Source organism: Pogona vitticeps, chromosome 3 (assembly GCF_051106095.1).
Source record: "Pogona vitticeps strain Pit_001003342236 chromosome 3, PviZW2.1, whole genome shotgun sequence".
NCBI lineage: Eukaryota > Metazoa > Chordata > Lepidosauria > Squamata > Agamidae > Pogona > Pogona vitticeps.
The window spans coordinates 123549532-123572868 of NC_135785.1; the positions used below are offsets into that span (position 1 = coordinate 123549532).

Genomic DNA, 23337 nt, shown 5'->3' on the forward strand with positions numbered 1-23337 from the left:
GAATTCACTCATTTCCAGAATTCACTCAGTTCAAATTCCATTCCTTTTACTCTCCCTGATTAACTGCAGTAACAGTGATAGGAGTTGGAAGGTTAAGGGGGGGGGTCTGTTCTCATCTCCCTTCTGAACATTACCTTGTTGCACTGCTGTGCATTACTCAAAATCCTAGTGGTCAGTGACTAATTACACCACCATTAGTGCAGTGGTGTAAACTGAAATGCTGCTAGTTAACAGGCTGCTGCTTGTATCCCTCATTATGTGCCTGCTGCATGAGGTGGTCTGTGACAAAGGATACATCACCACTAACCCAGTAAGGACAGGGAAAGAGGGGAATGTATTTTAGAGAAAAGAGGTGGGCAGGAAAGGTGTTTGGGGGACTAGGAAGGTTGGAAGGAACCCTTTTTTAAGAAAATGAATTACCTTTTTTGAGGGTGCGGGGAGAACACAGTTTATTCAAAGTCAAGATGAGGTGAGCTGGGAAGAATTTGCCCAGCTCTACTTGGAGGATAACCAAAATTACTATTATTACTTGACACCTACATACTTTCTTTGACAGACATTTCTTTCACTAGAAGAGCATAATAATCTACATGGGTAAAATTCTTGGATAACTTTTAGAATCACTGCTATTAATGAGATATTGGCTGTATTTATGGATACATACCCAGGAACACAAACTCAAAATCCATCTGCCACCAAGACTTATGCAATGTCCCTCCCACAGGCATAAATCAGCAACTGAGTTCAGGCCATTCTATGTCTGTTTTGGCACATTTTTAAAAACTGTAGGATCTGTTATTAGACCCCAGCAATCTTTACTGTAAATTTTTACACTGTAATTTGTGGAGTAATATTGATCCTGGTGATTGATGTGCAACTGCAGTTGCAACAAACGTCTTGATAAAACTTGCAAGTGGTGTCATACTCAGTTATTTCCACCAGATATTTTATCTATATAGATTTCTCCTAATACTCCATCAATATAGCCAATTTTCCTACTGAGAGAGGGCTAAAAAATTTTTAACAAAGAAATTATAAGGTATATATAATCATGTCACTAAACAGTTTTGCATTCATTCAAACATACAATGTAGAATCCAAATTATGTCTAATTGCAGAAACACTAACCAGATTTTATCATCTTTGTTGGGTCATCTTCATCTAAATGCTCTAATGCAGTAACAAAATCATCCTCAATTGATGACACGGACTGATTAGTATCATCCTCCTCTGTCTGTGGTAGATCTGAAAGGTCCTTCTGTAATGAGTACATTTCCATGGTACATCTTATGCCAGCAGTGTATTTGTTCAGCAATGTAAATACAGAGTCAACTCCAAGCCTTGGAAATGAAGACAATCTCATCACACACAGTATTCGTGTAGGGTAATTCTTGGAAAAAAAGAGAAAAAAAGTTAATGTAAATTTAATGAAATTTCTCAATTCTAAAATTGTCTAAATCCTGTCCTAAATTGCTACAACATACGTTAAAGATATAAAATGAAGTAAATGCTTCAAAATAATAAGCATACACTGAGGGAAATATTACAGGGAATATGCTAAGGCAGGGGTCAGGGAACTTTTTTTTACCTTTTACCCCCCCCAAAAAAATTTATATACGCCAACATTACCCCCTTGATTTGAAAGGAAAGAAATCATACATTATTTGAATTCAAAATCTTATTGAATCTACACAGGTGGTGTACCATACTAGCAGGATATATCATCAGTATCAATGGCTGCCAGGTGATGTGCCGAACTAGCAGGATGCACCAAATTTAATTAAAATGTGCACTATTTTTGCTGGAACACATTGCACACCAGCCATGGGGTAATATAGGGACTAGTAAGGTGTCCAACGTGCCTAGCAAGTTGTATTAAATCTTTGCTAGCTCGCAGAGAATTTAATTATCATCAATGGATGCCAGAGTGCTGCTAGCAATGACCTGCTTGCTAGAGACAGCAGAGTTGGGGGGGGGGGCTTTTCCTACCACTTTAATCATACTGTGTGTGGTGTGCAAAAAGGAACAAACCAGGCTAAAGGTTATGTCACTCTCTCTGGTGCCACAGTCCAACATCAAAGGACCAGTGCGCTGTTTTTATCATCATCAATGGAAAACTCAGCAGTTGCCAGAGTATTGGAAAAGATCAGTCTACATCCCAATGCCAAAGAAGGGAAGTGCCAAAGAAGGCTCCAACTACCATACAATTGCACTCATTTCACACGCTAGCAAGGTTATGCTCAGAATCCTCCAAGGTAGGCTACAGCAGTATGTGGACCGAGAACTCTCAGAAGTACAAGCTGGATTTCGAAGGGGCAGAGGAACTAGAGACCAAATTGCTAACATGCGCTGGATTATGGAGAAAGCCAGAGAGTTCCAGAAAAACATTAAAGAAATGGGAATGCCTGATTACCTTATCCATCTCCTGAGAAATCTATATGTGGGACAGGAAGCAACAGGCAGAACTAGATATGGAACAACTAATTGGTTCAAAATTGGGGAAGGAGTACAACAAGGCTGTATATTGTCTCCTTGCTTATTTAACTTATATGCAGAATACTTCATGTGAAAGGCTGGACTGGATGAATCCCAATCTGGAATTAAGATTGCCGGAAGAAATAACAACCTCAGATATGCAGATAATACCACTCTGATTGCAGAAAGTGAAGAGGACTTAAATAACTTCTTAATGAGGGTGATAGAGGAGAGTGCAAAAAAACGGTCCGAAGCTCAACATCAAAAAAACTAAGATCATGGCCAATGGTCCCATCACCTCCTGGCAAATAGGAGGGGAAGATATGGAGGCAGTGACAGATTTTACTTTCTTGGGCTCCATGATCACTGCAGATGGTGACAACAGCCATGAAATTAAAAGACGCCTGCTTCTTGGGAGGAAAGCGATGACAAACCTTGACAAACCTTTTTTACCCGCCTTAATTCAAGCCTTCTGTTTTGCTTGTCTGTTCTTTTTTTCATAGTTCTGAGTTACTCTCTCTCTGTCTCTCTCTCTGTCTCTCTCTCACACACACACATCCACCCACCCTCCCTCCATTTTCTACATATTGTACATTTAAAGAAGCTTGATGAAGCCGTCAATCTCTTTCCCCTCGTTAACTGAAGCCTTTCCCTCCTCCTGCTTGCTTTCATTGATTGCCCGGGGCTGTGAAGCCCTAAACAATCAAGCAGGCTAATCTCTGATGTCTGAAAGAACTGATTTACAAGTGCCCTGCCGCAACCAAGGAAGTAACAGGGAGAGGTGACTTACAATTTGAGGTTTGGCCTCAGGGGATGGGGGGGTAGCGCTCTGCTCATTACCCCCAGGATTTTCACTTTTATCCCATTTGGGGTAAATTACCCCTGTTCCCTGACCACTGTGCTAAGGGAAAAACTACAATAAATTTCCCACAACAAAATGTAGAGTTCACGAGAAAGGCTCTTACAGCCTGGAACTCCCACTTAGGCCAATTCACACTTTTTATGTTTCAATTGAATCTGGAATATTGTGTCATATTAACAAGTTTGTTATGAAATGTTTAACTCTGTTACCTTTTTCTTAGGAATATCTCTGGTCCCCAATGGCTTATGTAGGTCCTTTAGAAAAATAACTTCATTTTCATGTAAAGTGCACAGGTGGAGTGATTGAAGAAGATCTGGAAGCTCACTTGACATAGCTGCTAACTCCTAAAACAGAGGGTATCTCAGAAAATAAGCTTATGCAAGAAAAACATTTATTTTATGTCTACCTCAGAACATGTCATTTTTCCCCATATGTCTGATGAAGTTGAATTATCTAGAAAAGCTCACATTAAAATATAATAGTTAGTCTTCATGGCGCCACATGTTTTTGTCTTTTTTGTTTTGTTTTGTTTCTTTGGTTTGTACCTGATAAATTAAAGTCAAAGTACATGCAAATCACAAGTCATAGCGGATTTGTGGAAATTCTTTAATTGTCTAGAAAAGAACAGTTGAAAAACACTGAGCAGATCTGATGACTGTAAAGTACTTTGCTACCAGAATTGCAATAGAGTAGGCTCTCAGGTGGTCAACAACTACAGTGGTGCCCTGCATGACGATGATAATCTGTCCCATAGAAATCACTGTTTAGTGAAATCATCATCATGCAAAAACCATTTCCCCATTGGAATACATTGAAACCCGTTTAATGCATTCCAATTGGGAAAATACCTCGTTTTGCAAAGATCGTCCATAGCGCAGCCATTTTGCGAAGTGCCAATCAGCTGTAAAAATGGCTGTCCTGCGAAGTATGGGTCCAGAAAACACAGGGCAGCCATTTTGCGAAGCCGCCAATCAGCTGTAGAAATCCTCATCTTGCGAACAAACGGTTCGTGAAACACGGCCCAAATCATCGTCAAGCGAAAATCGCCCATTGGAATGACTGTTTTACGAATCAATATAACGATTGCAAAATCATCGTTATGCGGATTTGTTGTTTAGCGGGGTCATCGTCTAGTGAGGTACCACTGTAATGTTCTGTTAGGTTTGGCTACAATCTTACACCACTAGGCTCCTAGTTTTGCTGCTCCACACTGTTTAATAAAGTGCATTTAAAAGTGATGGAAAAGAATGTTCAGAAGTAGATGGGCGGAACTGCTCAGGTCATATTTGATTACCAAAGGAAAACCAGGGCACCAACAAAACTTGCAGGACATCTGCTGAAAAAAGTTATAAACGGTTATCAGGAAACCACCTATACTATGACTCTTTCAATCGGACAAGGAATTCAGACCCAGGGTTAGAGTTACAGTTAGGGTTAAGCCCCAAACCATATGCTTTTTGCTGCATCCATAAATGATCATTTCTGTTGCTTGTCATGATTAATCCTAAACATCCATGCAGAACCTGGATTTAATCCAGCACTATCAATTGGCATGATAGGTAATGCTTTATTGCTTTAATGGTTCACAACAGTAAGATACAAGGCACAACTTTGGGTGGCTGTGTAGTATTTGGTTATACCATTATAATTTATTTTTATTATGATGATTTCATTTTCTGGAGCTGCATAGTTTCTATATTTAGGTAGAGATTTTTAGCTTTACTATATCTTCTTATATTTTAGCTGGGGATCTTTTTCATTATTGTTGTTGCAACTTCCGTTTTTTTTCTTGTTGTCATCCATGGTGGGGTTTACTTGGGATCTGGAGGGAGGAGATACAGTCGCAATGAACTACATTCTGGTGGTGTTGGGTTGGGGAAAGTATGCTCTGGGCACGAAGGCCTTCCATTACAGGGGAACCTGGGACAGATAATTGGTGTCTGTCACACGTGCTGCTCTCTCTGCACTTAGCAAGAATATGGTAACCAGCTCTGCTGACCCTCCAGCTGAGGAATGCTAAGTCTGCTAATAATGTTTCATCTTATTCATGATCACATCAGTGATGAGAGATCTGACTTGGCTTGTATAATGGAGACCTGAGTCGGCCCTTTCCCAATGTACCCACCAAGATACTCCATTCAGCATCATGGCAAACCAGAGGGGCAGGATGGGTGAGAGTTTGCAACTGTCCACAGGGATTCCATCCACATCAGAAGGACTGCCATGAATTCAAGCCTGGGCTACCGGATAGATTTGAGGGTAGTGCTGGCTATAGCGCTCTACCCGCAACCTAGCTGTGGGTCTCTCTGCCAGGACTGACATAGTTGATTTCAGTGGCTGTGTTGAGGTCACCCAAACTTCAACATCCATGCCAAATCTGAACTGTCAGGAGAACTCAACATCCATTAATATCCATGCCAAATCTGAACTGTCAGGTCCAGTCCAGGAGTTCATGGAGTCCATGACCTCCGTAAGTTGATCCTAAAATATCATCAGCCCTACACATAAAACAGGTCACACTCTGGCCCTTGAGTTTTCATCTGTGCAGGCAGAGAGTGATTTGGGGTTCCATGAGTTTCATCCCACTGTCATGGACACATGACTTCCTGTTGAGATTTAACGTGTTGATGATGACCCCTCTCCGTAGAGAGAATGGATCTGTTAAAATCATCTGTCCTTGGAGGCTTCTCGACCCAAATGTGTTTCAGGAGGCCTTAGGAAGGTATCCAGCAGACCTGTCTGGTGACCCTGTTGAATAGATGGTATGTAGAGATGACTGGGATGATTGCTCCCAAATGCCTTCTCCACTTCAGAGCTTGTCCTGCAAGCCTGGTTTACCAGGGAGCTTCAAGTTATGAAATTAGATAGGACATGGCTGGAGACTAGGTGGAAGAAGTATCAGTTGGATCAAAACCTTGCTGCAATTAGGATATGACCAACACTTTAAGATCAAAGATAAAAATTAAGTTACTCGACAAGTGGAACTTTTTGAGGTGGTTTGCAACCTCATCCAGCCTGGTCAGTAATGGTCTTGGCCTGGTTGGTGATTTCATCAATGATCAATTGCAGCCTTTCTAAAATCTAAAACTGAGGCCATACAGATTGATCTTGAGATCAGCATGGCTGATCAGGTAGAGATCACCACTGCACTTTCTCTCTCCTCCCAATTGGTTCAGTTTGACCCTGTAACATTAGAGGAAGTATCCAGGGCACTGGGTAGCTCCAAGTCAACTGCCTTTCTGCTCAACCCTTGTCCTGCATGATTAATAAAAGCTGCCAATGGGGCTACAGTCAACTGGGACATGAATGGGACTTTTGGGGGAAGTCATGGGTCCACAGAATCCTAAACCCCCTTGTTCTCTGACAAATTCTCAGAGCTGTACCAACTTTGGAACTCCTATGAGTCCTCCTCCTGTATTCAATGGTAAAATTCCACCTGTAGTGAACTGGCATAGCTCTGAATGTGGTAACTGCTTAGCCACACATTGCTCAGCCTCTTCTGCTCTCAATTTATTTTCAAGCCAGCTACACTTCTGGACTGTATTATTTCACCTCCAGCACCTCTGAACAATATAAGGCAAATCTAAAGGCTCAGTTGATTAAGGGCACTTATGCAGGCACCATACCTTAGAAGCAACAGCAGTTTCATCCTCAAAACACAGAAATGTGACCTGGAAGAGAAATATATATATGGAATAAAAATATATAAAAGGTTTAAATACATAGCAAATACATAACACTCAAAAATTTCTCTACTAGATAGCCTTTGCCTCTACAACAAAAGGATATAGATAGGTGTCCACTATTAGTTAGCTTCTTTATGCATGTTATATAGGATTTTTTAACTGCTACTACACAATATTCTTTTCTCTTCTGTGCAAAAGACAAGTAATGGGGAAGTGTATTACTGTCAAAATTCAAGAGGACTATGAAAGAATTCCACACTGTTCTTCAATCCCTGCAGATATTCTTGCATACCACTTTTAAAATAATGGTAAAGGAAACTTTTGGCAAAGTAGTGTGAAGGGATAATGCTGTGTTTTGGCCATGAAATCTAACTCTTATTCTAAATAATCAGCACAGCAGTACCTAACAGAGGATAGGTCCAGTGTCTACTTAAGCAGCCATATAATGAAAAGCAATCAAAAGGAAGATTTATAAACCAGCTTACAACTTAGCTTATCATAAGAATACCTTTGAAAAGTTCAGTGTTTTTTCTAAAATGTGAAAAATGATCAGTGTTTTCATAATAATGAATCATGCAATGAAAATAATACAAGCTTCCATTTCCTGTAGTAGAATTTGTATAATGTTCTACCAGAAACCATTTATACATTATATTTTGTGAATAAAGCATAATCAACACTGGCTACATCATCCACCACATCTGAAAAAAGCTTTCAAATATATATAAAAATTGTGCCAACACAATGCCAAACCTCATTAAAACTGTCTTGCTCTTCTTTCAGTTCTTCTGTTGACACTGTGCATAATTCTTTTTGACTTTGCAACAATGCCTTCACAGGAGGCAGTAAACATTCACTAAAGTTCTGGAAAAAAGAAAATTTAACTCAACAGGACATTTAAACACGTTTCATATGGAGAATTGCTTCAGCTTATATCTTTGCAAATCGTCAACCATCAAGTTAAACTTTAAATTAACCTGCGGAAAAAATTATCAAATTCCCAGATTGCAGCCTGAAACCAATTGGTAGACTTGGCAAACCCACAGACACAATCCAGTGGATCTAATCAACTTGACATGGCACTTCTCCCCTCTCTTCTGGTTCCCGTCTTATCACAAGCCATGTCGACTTGGCATGAGATAGTGCTAAACAATCTGTTGTTTGCTTCTTCAATTTATATCCTTCATTCCTCCCAAGGCAGTTTTCAATGTGAATTTCAAAAACAGATACAGTGGTGCCTCGTATAACGAGTGCCCCATTTAACGACGAATTCGCATAGCGATGGCATTTTTGCCATCGCTTTTGCGATCGCATACCGATGTTGCCTATGGGGAAAAATCGCTTTGCGATGTTTTCCCCATAGGCACCATTTTCCCCCAGTTGAGCGGCGGGAGCCTCCGAAGGAGCGCTCCCGCCGCTCAGCTGGGGGAAAATGCCTGCGGTAGCCTTCGAAGGACCCTTCCGAAGGGTCCTTCGGAGGCCACCGCCGGGATTCCCCTTCGGAGGGGGCATTTTCCCCGAGCTGAGCCCCGCCGCTCAGCTGGGGGAAAATGCCGCCGGTAGCCTCGGAAGGACCCTTCCGAAGGGTCCTTTGAGCATCCGGATCCCCCCTCCCCCCGCGACTTGGATCCAAGCCACGGCAGCAACCCCAGCCATGGCCGGACTCTACGGAGTCCGGCCATGGCTGGGGTTGCCGCTGTGGCTCGGAACCAAGCCGCGGGGGGAGGGTGGGGGGATCCGAAAATGCCAGCTTCGGGTGGATAGGGGGGTAGGAGGGATTCCCCCCCTCATTCACCCGAGCCGCGCGAAAATGCCAGCTTCGGGTGGATGGGGGGAGGAGGGATTCTCCCCCTCATTCACCCAAGCCGGGCTAAAATGCTGGCTTCGGGTGGATGGGGGGGAGGAGGGATTCCCCCCTCATTCACCCGAGCCGGGCTAAAATGCCGGCTTTGGGTGGATGGGGGGGAGGAGGGATTCCCCCCTCATTCATCCGAGCCAGGCTAAAATGCCGGCTTCGGGTGGATGGGGGGGAGGAGGGATTCCCCCCTCATTCACCCGAGCCGCGCGAAAATGCTGGCTTCGGGTGGATAGGGGGGAGGAGGGATTCCCCCCCCATCCACCTGAGCTGGGTGAAAGGGGGGAAGCCGGGCTGGCTAGCTGGCAGTGCTTTGCCATGATCGGTTCCCTGCTTGGGGAACGGATCATGGCAAAGCAATGGTTAATAGCTGATGGGCGGTTTCAAAATGGTCGCCTGCTGTTTTGCCTCACTTAAGAGGCACAGAAAATGGCCGCCCCTATGGAGGATCTTCGCTGAACGGTGAGTTTTCAGTCCATTGGAACGCATTAACCGGGTTTTAATGTGTTTCAATGGGCTTTTTTATTTCGCTTTACGATGTTTCCGTATAGCGACGTTAATCTTGGAACGGATTAACGTCGCTATGCGGGGCACCACTGTACCATTAAAATAGTGTATCAATACAATTAAAAATGATGTTGTATCACATCCATACAAGTCTCCTTCCTGCATTGTTTCCCCGTTTATATTTCAATGACCAGCACCAGCAACCTCCCCCCCCCCCCATTGTTAGTGAAGTATTCTGAATTTCTGGATTTTATATATTTTATGATTTCTTTGTCTCTATTTCTCCTCCTTAATACTTTTTCACCGGCTACTTGGAAATTCTTAGCACCCTGCAATAAACCTGCATTTCAAATGCCTCTACCTTTTTTACAGCTGCCTGTGTTAAAATCAACAATGCCATACCACACCATGCCATGTCACAGAATAAAAAAAATAAACAATGTTAAGGAAAACAAACCAAGAAACTGCATTGTACAGTTCACATTCTCAAAGTCCATTTTCAGTTTCTGATGCATATTTTCATCTTAAGGAAATCTTTCTGGCCTTCCCTATTCTGACTTGTATTGCATGATACTACTGTGCACTGGATTTAAACGTATAACTGGTTCCATGTGTTGCAGTGCTCTAACAGTTAGGAAGAGATTCTTCATAGTCAACCAAAATCTGGCTTCTTGTAACTTGAACCCATTATTGCATGCCCTACATTGTGGGATGATCAAGAACAGATCCTGCCCCTCCTATGTATTACAGTCTTTTGATTATTTAATCATATCTCCCTCCCTTCAGTCTCCTTTTCTCAAGGCTAAACATGACCAGTTCTTTCAGTCTTTCCTCATAGAATTTGGTTTCCAACACCCCGACCATCCTTGTTGCTTTCTTCTGAACTTGCTCCAGATTCTTGGCATTCTTCTTAAAGTGCAATGTTCCAGAACAGCATACAACAAGATATGGCCTAAACAGTGCCAAATTTAGAGCAAGTAGTACTTAAAGGGATTTTGAAACTATACTTCTGTTAATGTAACCTAAAATAACATTTCCCTTTTTTTGCAGACACATTGTATTGTTGGCTCACATTCAGCTTGTGATCTACAACTCCTTCTTCCTCATAGTACGGTATTACTGAGCCAAGTATCGCCCATCTTGTAACTGTGTGTTTGGTTTCTTTCCCCTAGATATAGAACTTAGCAGTTATCACTGTTAAATTTCATATGGTTGTTTTCAGCCCAGTGCTCAAGCCTATCAAGATTTTTTTGAATTTTGTTTCTGTCTTCCAGAGTGTTAGCTATTCCAACCAATTAAACCTCATCATTAATAATAAAGTTGAAATGCACTGGGATCAGGACTGAGCCTTGTGGTACACCCTTGTTAACTCCTTCCAGTTTGAGAAGGAATTGTTGATAAACTCTTTCTGAGTATGATTCTGTAACCAACTGGGTTGGCAGTTGTTCTATCCAACCCACCTAATTAGCTTGCTAATCAGAATATCATGGGGCACTTTCTCAAAAGGTTTCTTGAAGTCACAATATGTTAAATCTACAGCATTCCAACAATCTACCAAGGTCACCTGATGAAAACATGAGATAAGATCAGCCTGGGAGGATTTGTCCTTGACAAATCCATGTTGGCTTCTAGTTATTACTGCACAGTTCAGTGGTTTAGGTCTCTCGCTGTGGAGCCAGAAGTTGGGAGTTCAATTCCTCACTGTGCCTCCTTGAGAGGAGCTGGACTCAATGATCCATAGGGTTCCTTCCAGCTCTGCAGTTGAATGGTTATCAAAGGTTATCATTATCATTGTTTTCAAGGTGTGTGAAGAAGCTGGGGAAAGTGAGAATGATTGTTTCAGTTGACTATTGAAATGCTAGGTAGTTCGCTTGCGTCTGGAATGAGTGGACCAGGAGAAGGGTGTTTGTGAAACTGCCTGTTAATTCTAAGGTTTTGCCATTATCTTTGTGAGAAAGAATTTTCAGGGCCATAATTCATTCATTATATGAGCTAATTAACAGAACTGGTTTCAGCTGAAGAGAATGGAAGAGGTGAGAAGTTACTTTGGAAAAATTACTCACTTCTAGAAGGTTTGGGGTGATTTGAGGTCTGATTGGTGCACCTTCTTGAAGGGTCTAGAAAGTGGAATAACGGGTATAAAAATGGAAAGAGAATTTGCTTAGTTTAGCTTAGTTTTTCTAAGGAGAATACTATGCTCCACCTCTGTCTTCCTACCTACTTGAATGTGAATATTAGCTTTGAATAGTGTTCTTATTTCCTGTGGGAACTATTCTGGAATTGTTCCTGCCTCAAGATTTGTATGCTTATTTGCTGCATAACTTTTTTGACAGCTTTTGGAACTATTGGAACTGTCTGTTGAAACTGGAACTTTGTTGTTTTCTACTAATTTTTGCAACTTCAATAAAACAATAACATTTTACAGCAGTTTAGTTATAATGGGAAGAGAGGCTTGTAAGTACTAAAGAAGGGCCTTGTCAATTCATCTGCTGGATACTTTACATTTTGTGGATATTTTGGTGTTCCTACTTGGCAAGGTTGGCACACACGCTAAATGCTTAACATTGCAATTTTTCGGTAACTCTCTGGAGCACTGAGTAGTCAGAATGATTCCCAGTTTAGGCAATTTTTCCAGGTAAGCATATTTTAGTCTCTGCAAATTGTGTCTAAATCAGATAAAAATCCCAGACTGCGATTCTGAAAATCCCATTCCTAATTATCATCGACTCTACTCAGTTTCATTATGGAAGAAGTCTCATTTGTTAGCTGCCAAGTACAAGAAGTCCAGCTACCACTGGGATGGCTGATGCCACTACAATCTAAATACCTTTCTTCTTTAAAGATATAAAAAGCAAAAATACTGTGGTATGATATTATCCACAGCTGGAGATTATAAACAAACAAGTATATTGTTTGTTTATAATCTCTTTGTTTATACATGACTTAGAGCCCATTATCGGGCCTATTTCGTGGCAATACGGCTGACGAAAAGGCAATATTTCTCCAGCCGTATTGCTTCCACAGAATGTTGTCCAGCAGAGCTGTTTCGGGTGGTCTGGGATCTTCTTCAACTGGGAAATCTGGTGGAGGTCCCAGACTGCTCATCAGCTCACTGTGATGAGTTTGCCATTCATTTTGAGGGGGAAATCACTCAGATTCACAGTGGGTTAGACTCCACCATTACTGCAGAATCAGAGGATGTGTCCAGTGTGCCATGCTTAGGTCAAGTATTAATGGATGAGTTTCAATTATTAAGACCTGAGGATGTGGACAGGCTGCTTGGATCTGTCCAATCTACCACCACTCTGCTCGACCCTTGCCCATCTTGGCTAATTGAAAGATCGGGGGGGGTTCGCACCTGGGTCCAGGAGGCCATGAATGCCTCTTTGAGAGAGGGAGTGGTCCCTACTACCTTGAAAAAGGTGGTAATTAGCCCACTCCTAAAAATCCTAACCTGGACTCAAGGCTGGTGGTTGTTGGAGCGGGCTGTGGCTGGGCAACTCCAGGCGCTGCTGGATGAAATGGATTTTCTGGATCCATTTCAATCGGGTTTCAGGCCAGGCTTTGGTACAGAGACTGCCTTGGTCGCCCTGTACGATGACGTTTGCTGGGAGAGAGACAGGGAGAGTGTGACACTGTTGATATTCCTGGACCTCTCAGTGGATTTCGACACCATCGACTATGGTGTCCTTCTGGATAGGCTAGCTGGGTTGGGAGTTGGGGTCACTGCTTTACAGTAGTTCTGCTCCTTCCTGGCTGACCATGTCCAGAGGGTGGTGCTAGGGGACAGCTGCTCTGCCCCATGGCGTTTGTGTAATGGAGTTATTCAGGGCTTGATGCTGTCCCCCATGCTGTTTAACATCTACATAGAACTGCTGGGAGAGGTCATCAGGAGGTTTGGGCTGAGGAGTCAGCAATATGCTGAGGACACTCAGCTCTACCTCTCGTTTTCCACCAATCCAGGTGAGGCAATTTCTGTGCTGAACTCATGTCTGGACTTGATAATGGACTGGATGAGGGTTAATAAATTGAAACTCAGTCCAGGCAAGACAGAAGTGCTGTTAGTGGGTGCTTTGCCAGACAGACTGGAGGGCCATTTCCTTGCCCTGATTGGGGATGCATTCCCCCAAGGGACATGGTCCGAAGCCTGGGGGTGCTCCTGAACCCCAGTCTAACTCTGGAAGCCCAGGTGGACTCGGTGGCCAGGGGCGCCTTCCTTCAGCTGCGGAAATTCAGCTACGGCCCTACCTGGATGAGCGGAGTCTCATGACAGTTACACATGCACTCGTATAGATTACTGCAATGTGCTCTACATGGGACTGCCTTTGAAACCGGTCCAGTGACTACAACTGGTCCAGAATCGAGCTGCGCGGTTGGTGAATGGTAGGGCCGCTAGGGGACACATCAAGATGATTCTGTTTAAATTACATTGGCTACCAGTTGCTGCCCGGGCCCAATTCAAAGTGCTTGTTTTGACATATAAAGCCCTAAACGACTTGGGCCCTGGATACCTGAAGGACTGCCTCCTTCCATATGAACCTACCCGGCAGTTGAGATCTAGCCAGGGAGCCCTTTTGAAAGAGCCATCCCTCAAGGAGGTAAGAAGGATAGCTTGTAGACAAAGGGCCTTTTCAGCAGCTGCCCCCAGACTATGGAACGCCATCCGAACTGAGATTCGTCTGGTGCCAACGCTGATGACATTTTGGTGCCAGGTCAAAACCTTTCTGTTCCGAAAGGCCTTTAACTGAAATATTATCAACTGTCCTGACTGCTATTTTTAGAGTATATATTTTAATTATATTATCTTTTTACTGTATTTAAATTGTTATAAGCCGCCCAGAGACCTTTGGGTAGTGTGGGCGGCATATAAGTTAAACAAACAAACAAACAAACAAACATTCAACAGAAGTTTAATGAATGGAATGCTAGATTTTAGATAATAAATCCAATTGTTACCAATATGCAGCAGACTAAAAATTCGAATGTTACCCACTAAGTGAGTGTACCAACAATTGTCTATTACACTTTAGCCAAAATCCTGCTGCTTAGAGTAATAACTTGCACTAGAGTAGGCCCACTGAATCAATTGAGATTTGATGAGCCAAGTACTCTGCAAGTTCCACTGAACAAAAAGGGCCAATTCTAAATGCAATTTACTTCAGCATGATTTTGGCTATTGTATCAGTACTCCTCAGTACTAAACTGTCTGCATTTCAAACTTTTAAGTATGTTTAAATTGTTATATACACTGATTAGGCTTCATCTTGAGTCCTATGTCCAGTTCTGAACACCACACTTAACAAACTGGAACAAGTTTAGAGGAGGCAATAAGGATGATAAGAGGGCTGTAAACCAAGCCCTATGAGGAAAGACTGAAAGAACATATTTAGCCTTGAGAAAAGCATGTTTAGCCTTGAGAAAAGAACACTGAAGGGAGATATAAAAGCACTTTTTTCAAATACTGTCATGCAAAAGTGGGGCAGGCAGGATCTATTCTCAGTCGTCCCACAGTGCAGGACACCTAATAATGGGTGCAAGTTACAAGAAGACAGATTTTAATTGAAAGTCAGGAAAAAAATTCGTAACTGTGGCATTCAAGTGAAAATTGGACAACCATTTGTCAGATCTAATTTCATTTGGATTCCTGCACCGAGCAGGAGGTTGGACTTGATGGCCTTATATGCCCCTTACAACTCCATTATTCAACGACCACACAAATCATTTAAAACTTTTTTGCCAAAAGAAATAAGAAAAAGACTTGCATCGTTGCATGGCAGTACAAATCAGTTTTAGTTAAATATTAAGTCAAAATAGCAGGACAACCAAATTATATTTTTAAAGCTCAGAATTTTTACCTTTCTCACTGCTACTTTAGATTTTCTTTGACTGCTTTGGACCCTGACAGGACTATCCATTGTTACAAATTTTGTTTCCAATGAAGAATTCAGCAGTTTCTACAGAAAAAAGAATTGACTTAATGAGATAATATATTTTAAATCAACCTCTGTTAACATTTTTAAATACCAAGAGAAAATGAAATTAATATGTGACTGCTACCAGTGAGCCAGTTTTACCATTAACTACCATATAATTAGTCAGTCTAATTATACCAGGATTCTTCCTGCAAGTGTAACAGACTCAACAATCTACCTTAAGAGCCTTCTGTGCTTTCCCTGAATACATGCTAGAAATTTTTTTTTTAAATTTGTTGGAAGAAAACAACTTGTGTTCCACAAATATGATTACCATGTTGTCATCACCAATCTATCCCCTTTCTGCTCAATACATATGTCAACTGCTACAGAATGAGAATCTCAACTATTCCCTGTGCTTTACAAGAGCATTTTCTTTCACCAATGTCCATTTCTCTCTCAATGTCGATTGAGAGAACCTTACTATTCACCAAATCCCCATATGTACATTTTAAAAAAAGGAAAATGTGGAAATTCACTCCTTTTCTTCATGCTGTACTGCAAACAACTTTGCTATCAAGTTTTTTGTAACTTGAGGTAATCTTTGGCTTCAGCACTGGGAGCCTTAAGCAACATTTCTTAGCCTTGCTTCTTTGAGACAGTGCTCCAATACACTCAGAATTTTTGAAAAGGAAAATGTATCCGTCTATCTTGGATTTAAATGTACTGGGTGTTTCACACCTTTTGAGAATTCTTTGAGACCTGGAATTTTCCTACAAATTCACCTGAACTTGGAAAAATCAAGGCTGTGGGAGAGGGTTTCCACCATTCCCAGTCCTCCTCTTCCTACCACATTTATTTGTTGGGAGGTTACAGCTTTATATTTCCAGTTCTCCGCAATGAGTGTGCTCAAAATTTCCACTGTCAACAGGAACCAATGTAGTAAAGGTTTTGATTTTTTTTAATTCCTCAAAGAAACATACCTCTCAGGATAAACAGTACAAGATCAGAATACAAGGCAAAGTCTTCATTCAGAGCCAAGATTCTTAGAAACTGCAGTTTTCATTTTGTCCTCCAACTAGTTCCCCAGATCATGATAACTGTAACAGTTTTACAAAGAAAGGGGGAAGAAGTTTTACAGAGGATCCCAGAAGTGGCCCCAGAAGATGACTCCACAGTGTGCATACCTATTTACAGTTGGTATAGCGGTACCCATCTCTAACCTAGTGCCCCTTACATATTATGAACTATAAAACCCATTGTTCCTCGCCATTGGATACTGTAGGTGGGGCTGATAGAAGTGACCATTTAAATATCTAGAGGGCACCAGTTTGGAAAAAGATGGCCTAAACTTATGCAAAGAATTCTTAGCTAGGGAGGACATTTGATCAACCAGTATTGTCACTGGATACAAGAACAAATCTGCACGGCAAACTGGATAATTTAAGTACACTATAGCTTTATTTGAAACACAATAAACAAAAGTTAGCCAGGCAAGGTCTCCAATCTGTATGGGCTGACTTTTTTTTATCCCCCCCCCCCGGGCCCAGTCCATTACAGTGTCTGGCCACTGATTCAGAGCACCCACTGCCCCACCCGGATTAATTGAAAAACAGGAAAGGGAGAAAAGAACTAGGTGCCAAACATATATCAGAAATATGTAGTTCATTCCACAGTTCTGCATGACTTCTCTTATCATTTTCACGAAGATATCAAACCACACATAATGGACAAAACAGAACAATCTAGAACCCTATACTGTAAGTGCTACATTGTTGACCAATAATCTGCTATTACTACCTTTTAGAATCAGCCATAAAGATAAGGGTGACCCCAACAGAACACAGTATCTCCATGCTAATATTAGACTATCTATTCAGAAGGAAAATATTGTTGATGGTACTGAATATCACTGAGAGATCCAAGAGAATCAAACACATAAATCCCTTGTCACTTCACCACAAAGAGATAACAGATTTAAAAAGCAGCTAGAATAGGTCTGGATTTCTATTTGATCCAAGAGTTCAGAATGCAAGAATAGCCTAGAAGCCTCAGCTGCTATTCCCCCCCCCCTTCTCTTAACGTGATGTGGAAAAAAGAGACTGTTCTCCTTATACAGTCATGCCCCGCTTAACGATTACCCCGCATTACGACGAATCCACTTCACGATGGTGTTTTTGCAATCGCAATTGCGATCACAAAACGATGTTTTAAATGGTTTGGGAACCGATTCTTCGCATTACAACGATCAAAACAGCTGATCGTCGGGTTTTCAAAATGGCCACCAGGTGCTCAAAATGGCTCCCCGCTGTGCTTAGGGATGGATTCCTTGCTATACAGGCACCGAAAATGGTCGCCATATGGAGGATCTTTGCTGGACGGTGAGTTTTTAGCCCATTGGAACGCATTAACCGGGTTTTAATGAGTTTCAATGAGTTTTTTATTTTCGCTTTATGACGTTTTCGCTTTACAGCGATTTTGCTGGAACGAATTAACGTTGTTAAGCGAGGCACCACTGTATACTACCCTACAGTGCTTAAAGCATTCTCTGGGCGCTCTACAATGCAAGTATGCAGGCTACATATTGCCCCCCCTCCACAAGATGGGTACTTAATTTACTGACTTGGAAGGATAGAAGCCTGGGTCAACCTCAAGACGGCTCCCTGGGATTGAATCCAGATTGTGAGCACAGTTTTGGCTGCAGTACTGCAGTTTAACCAGTGCACTACGAGGCTACTAAAAAGTGGAAAGTAACATAAACGCCTTGCACTGAACAACTCCTGGAAGATTGGGGTTTGGATCATGCTGGTTTTCAGAGCTTCTAAGTTACCAACTCTATATTTCCAAAATGCTTTCCCATCTCCTTAACAATACAGAAAACAGAAAAAATGTTGATCTGCTACTGTTGCATAATGACTTAAGATAATATTATCTGGAGGACTGCCTGTTTAAAACTTATGCAAGATAATCTTTGACAAGTCATTGTCAAAGGCTCAGCCCATCTGCAATATAAAAACAACACTGTTTTACATTACTGGGTTTACTCCCTAAGGATGCAATAAGATTGGCAAAAATTATGGGGAATGCTCTGGGATATGGATAGGCTGACCCATTTTTTCCACTCATGACATATTCAAAAGGAAATGCAAAAGGAATCAGTCCAGAGTTTTTACCCCCTCTGCCGGTGCTTCTACTTAAAACAAAAACAGATTCATTCATATTGGTTCAGTTGGTGTGCTTGCTTGTAGAAACGCAGAAAAGCCACTGTGCCAGCACGTACTCATAGGAAAAGGGAGTAAAGCCTCTGCTAGCAAAACTATTTTTACAGTGGAGTCTCAACTTCCGAACGTCCCTACTTACAACCATTTTGAGCTATGACCAGCTCCGGCCCCAAAATTTGCTTCTACTTGCAACCAGAGCTTCCACTTCCGAAGGGGGGAAAAGCAGGAAATTCAAATTTCTAACTGTAGGTGGCGACGAGACTGCTTCTTTGTAGCTCTTTTGCCCCAGTAGTTAGAGTGTGTGCGTCAGAGGAGGCTTGGGACTGCCTCCTTCTGAGCGAGCGTGTGTGTGTGTTTGTACAGAGGCTTCAGGCTGCCTGGTAAGGGAAGGCGCTGTTTTCTGCTTTTTAAAAACTGTTCTGGGTGCTTTTGCAACATGGTTATGAGCTGGGGGCGTTATGTTTCTGTGCTGTGATGGGTCTTGGGGTGCTTTTTTGTTTTTTGGCTTCCCCTCTCCATTTCCAATGGGCCTTGGGGGGTTTGGTTGCTTTTTTGGGTTTTTTCCCCCATTTCCGATGGGTCCTGCATGCTTCCCTTGCTTTTTCCTTTGTTTTCTTTGCATTTCCGACCTGCCCCCTTTGTTCTCTGTGCATTTCCAATCTGCTCCGTTTGTTTTCTGTGCATTTCCAATGGGTCTTGCATGCTTGATTGCTTCCCCCCCCCTTTGGTTGGAAGGGATTGATCACGTTTCCAATTAGTCTTGCAGTGGGTTTTTTGGGGTGTGTGTGATTTTTTTCTTCAGCCAGAACAGATTAATTGCATTTCAATGTATTCCTATGGGAAATGGTGCTTCGACTTACGACTATTTCAAGTTACGTCCATCTTCTGGAATGGATTATGGTCGTAAGTGGAGGCACCACTGTATTTTAAACAGCTTGGGAATGGTCAGCAAAGCCTATCTTCATCAATAAGACTTTTTTCTTTTTAAAACAATTTATGATGGCAAGCACTGCCTCTCTCCATTGGCAAGATTTTTCTCTAAGAAAACCAGCTTAGGAAATGTGAGCACATCCTCCCTCTGTGAGCAAGATTTAAACAAAATTACAGCTTAGGATAAAAAGAGGAAGAAATGAGAGTAGAAAACCCTAGTTTACATCTGTAACCAACAGAGCAGCACACAAGCTACAAACATGCTTCTCTCCCCTCTTCCTGTGTGGCCACACTTATGCAAATAGATTTATGGAAACCCAAGTTCCCAAATGTGACTTCACAGTGAGTGAATTCACATTTTCCTCACTTTGTAGTCATACTCTCAATCATATACATTTAAACATTACTATTGTGATCTCTCTCGCTGTCTCTGTCTGGTGGGGGGGAGAATGTTAGTAATAATTCACTGACTAGGCAGATTTATTGATGTGTCTTCAAAAGAATTTATTTATTTATTTATTTATTTATTTATTTACAATATTTTTTAGCCGCACCATTGCCAATGGCTTCTGGGCGGCGTACAACATTAAAACCTAAAAACATTAAAAACATTTTAAGAAACAGTATAAAATACCATATATTAAAATATTTCTTAAAACAATTAAAACATTAAAAGTAATTAATTAAAATGCTGGGTGAACAGAAAGGTCTTTGCCTGGCGCCGAAAGGCCAAGAGTGTCGGAGCCAGGCGGATCTCTCTAGGGAGGGTGTTCCAAAGTTGGGGGGCAACAACCGAGAAGGCCCTATTCCGACATGCCATCCCCTTCACCTCTTTCAGAGATGGCACCTTCAGAAGGGCCTCCTGGCCTGATCTTAGAGGACGGGCAGGCACATACGGAAGAAGGCGGTCCTTTAGGTAACCAGGTCCTAAGCCGTTTAGGGCTTTATATGTCAAAGTAAGCACTTTGAATTGGGCCCGAGCAGCAACCGGCAGCCAGTGTAAATTTTTCAGAACCGGCGTGATATGAGTCCGTGCGGCGGCACCACTTACCAGCCGCGCAGCCCGGTTCTGTGCCAGTTGCAGTCGTCGGACCGTCTTCAAAGGCTGCCCCACGTATAGCGCATTGCAGTAATCCAGTCTGGTTGTTACCAGTGCATGAGTGACTGCTGCCAGGCTCCGCTCATCCAGGTAAGGGCGAAGTTGATATATTCTCCGCAGCTGTAAGAAGGCACCCCTGGACACCGAGTCCACCTGGGCTTCCAAGGTCAGACTGGGGTCAAGGAGCACCCCCAAGCTGCGGACCCTATCCTTTAGGGGGAGTGTGATCCCGTCTAAGGTAGGGAGATGGCCCTTTAACCTATCTGGCGGGGCACCTACCAGCAGCACTTCAGACTTGTCTGGATTGAGCCTCAGTTTATTGACCCTCATCCAGACCATTATCGAGTCCAGGCACGAGTTCAGAACGGTGACTGCCACACCTGGATTGGTAGAAAATGAGAGGTAGAGCTGGGTGTCGTCAGCATATTGCTGACTCCTCAGCCCAAACCTCCTAACGACCTCCCCCAGCGGTTTCATGTAGATATTGAACAGCATGGGGGACAGTATAGAGCCCTGAGGAACCCCATGACGCAACTGCCATGGGTCAGAGCTACTGTCCCCCAGCACCACCTTCTGGACTCGATCAGCCAGGTAGGAACGGAACCACTGTAAAACAGTGCCTCCAATTCCCATCCCAGCCAGTCTGTCCAGAAGGACACCATGGTCGATGGTGTCGAAAGCCGCTGAGAGGTCCAGGAGAATCAACAGGGATGCATTACCCCTGTCTTTCTCCCGGCAAAGGTCGTCATACAGGGCGACCAAGGCAGTTTCCGTCCCATAACCCGGCCTGAAACCCGATTGAAATGGATCTAGATAATCCGTTTCATCCAGGAGAGCCTGGAGCTGCTCAGCCACCACACGTTCCAACACCTTGCCCAGAAAAGGGAGGTTTGCTATTGGACGATAGTTGTTCACTAAACCTGGATCCAGGTTAGGTTTTTTTAGGAGCGGGCGAATCACTGCCTCCTTTAATGGGGCAGGAACCACTCCCTCTCTTAACGAGGAGTTGATGACCTCCAGGATCCAGGTGCAAACTCCCCTGGCAGATTTCTTTATTAGCCATGATGGGCAAGGGTCGAGTTGTGTAGTGGTGGCACGAACCGATCCAAGCACCCTGTCCACATCCTCAGGTCGCAACAACTGAAACTCATCCAATAAATTATGACATAAGTCCGGAGCACTGGACACAACCATGGGCTCTGCATCAACAGTGGAGTCCAAATCTTTGCGAATCTGAGCAATTTTTCCCTCAAAGTGCGTAACAAATTCGTTACAGCGAGCCACTGAGGAGTCCAGGACCTCCACCGAACCATTAGGTTGAAGAAGGTCCCGGACCACTCGAAATAGCTCTGCTGGACGACACACCGAGGAAGCGATACGGCTGGAGAAATACTGGCGTTTCGCCAGCCGTATTGCCACAGAGTAGGCCCGATAATGGGCTCTAAGCTGTGTTTGGTCATAGTCGCAGCGATATTTCCTCCATCTGCGCTCAAGCCGTCTCCCCAACCGTTTCATGGCCAAAAGCTCCTCTGTGTACCATGGAGCCTTATAGGCTCTGCGGGCAGGGAGAGGGCGCCTAGGTGCGATCGTGTCAACCGCCCGGGCCATCTCCTTGTACCACAAGGCGACCTGGGCTTCGACAGGAGCGCCGACCATATCAGCTGGAAACTCCCCTAGAGCATTCAGGAATCCTTCAGGATCCATAAGTCTCCGGGGGCGGATCATTTTAATTGATCCCCCACCCCTGCAGAGGGTAGTAGTGGCTGAGAGTCTAAATTTTACCAGGAAATGGTCCGACCATGACAACGGAGTCAAAGATAAATCCACCACATCCGGACCACCATCCCCCTGTCCCGCAGAGAATACTAGGTCAAGTGTATGGCCTTTCTCATGAGTCGGGCCGATGACATGTTGAGACAGCCCCATGGTTGTCATGGCGGCCATGAAGTCCTGAGCTGCCCCTGATAAAGTGGCCTCAGCATGGAGATTGAGGTCCCCCAGTACCAAAAGTCTGGGGGTCCTCAACACCAGATCCGAGATCACCTCCGTCAGCTCAGGTAGGGAGACTGTTGGTAAGCAGCAGGGTGGGCGGTACACCAACAGAATCCCTAATCTGTCTCGCAAGCCCAACACACAATACAGGCCCTCTAGACCATTTCCCAAGGGGACAGGGAGCCTGGAAAAATGGAGGGAATCCTTGTAGACTATTGCCACACCTCCTCCCCGCCCCTCCGAGCGACCCTGGTGTTGGACCAAGTACCCAGGGGGACATAACTGAGATAGAGGAACTCCTCCTTCTTCTCCCACCCAGGTCTCAGTAATGCATGCCAGGTCGGCCCCCTCATCCAAAATTAAGTCATGGATGAGGGCAGTCTTGTTTTTTGCCGACCTGGCATTTACCAACAATACCATGTGGCCCGGGGGGTGGCTGATATGGTCACCTGGTACCGTTTGGCTAGGAGTAGAGCTAGAAAGGGGGATAGGTGTAAGGTATCTAACCTCCTTTCTCCTACTCGGGCATGCTCTACTCCCACCGCCGTATCTTCCCCTGCCGTATATTGTCTCTATTGGTTGCCCCAGAGACCCCTCAGACCCCCCTGTTTCCCAGCTTGTTCCCCAACCGGTTCCTTCAGGGAATCTGGCAGCCGGCGAGAGCCCAGCCATAGTCCCACCGTCTCTCACTTGGTGAGCTGCGGAAGGCAGATGAAATTCGGCTCCCCCGAGTGCAGGAATGCTGGTCTGAAAGGGCCCCAGAAGCAGTTCCAACTTAAAAGCCTTCTTTTCCCCTTG

General features: G+C 43.5%; 1 protein-coding gene across 10 annotated transcripts in view; it reads right to left on the reverse strand.

The window, feature by feature from the left end:
- The window catches only part of AKAP11 (A-kinase anchoring protein 11), an 86563-nt gene that overhangs the window by 47096 nt on the left and 16130 nt on the right, over positions 1–23337 (reverse strand). For 4 of the 10 annotated variants that reach the window (XM_020804258.3, XM_020804251.3, XM_078390708.1 and 1 more), the window contains 6 exons: positions 15241–15339; positions 11449–11502; positions 7777–7887; positions 6964–7008; positions 3547–3681; positions 1129–1390 (listed from right to left, as the gene is read on the reverse strand). In XM_020804258.3, the coding sequence (XP_020659917.3) occupies positions 1129–1390; positions 3547–3681; positions 6964–7008; positions 7777–7887; positions 11449–11502; positions 15241–15300 (667 nt within the window). In that variant the 5' untranslated portion in view covers positions 15301–15339. Of the gene's footprint in view, positions 1–1128; positions 1391–3546; positions 3682–6963; positions 7009–7776; positions 7888–11448; positions 11503–15240; positions 15340–16280; positions 16398–23337 lie in introns of all 10 variants that reach the window. The other 6 variants (XM_020804257.3, XM_078390710.1, XM_078390711.1 and 3 more) reach the window with 3 other exon arrangements.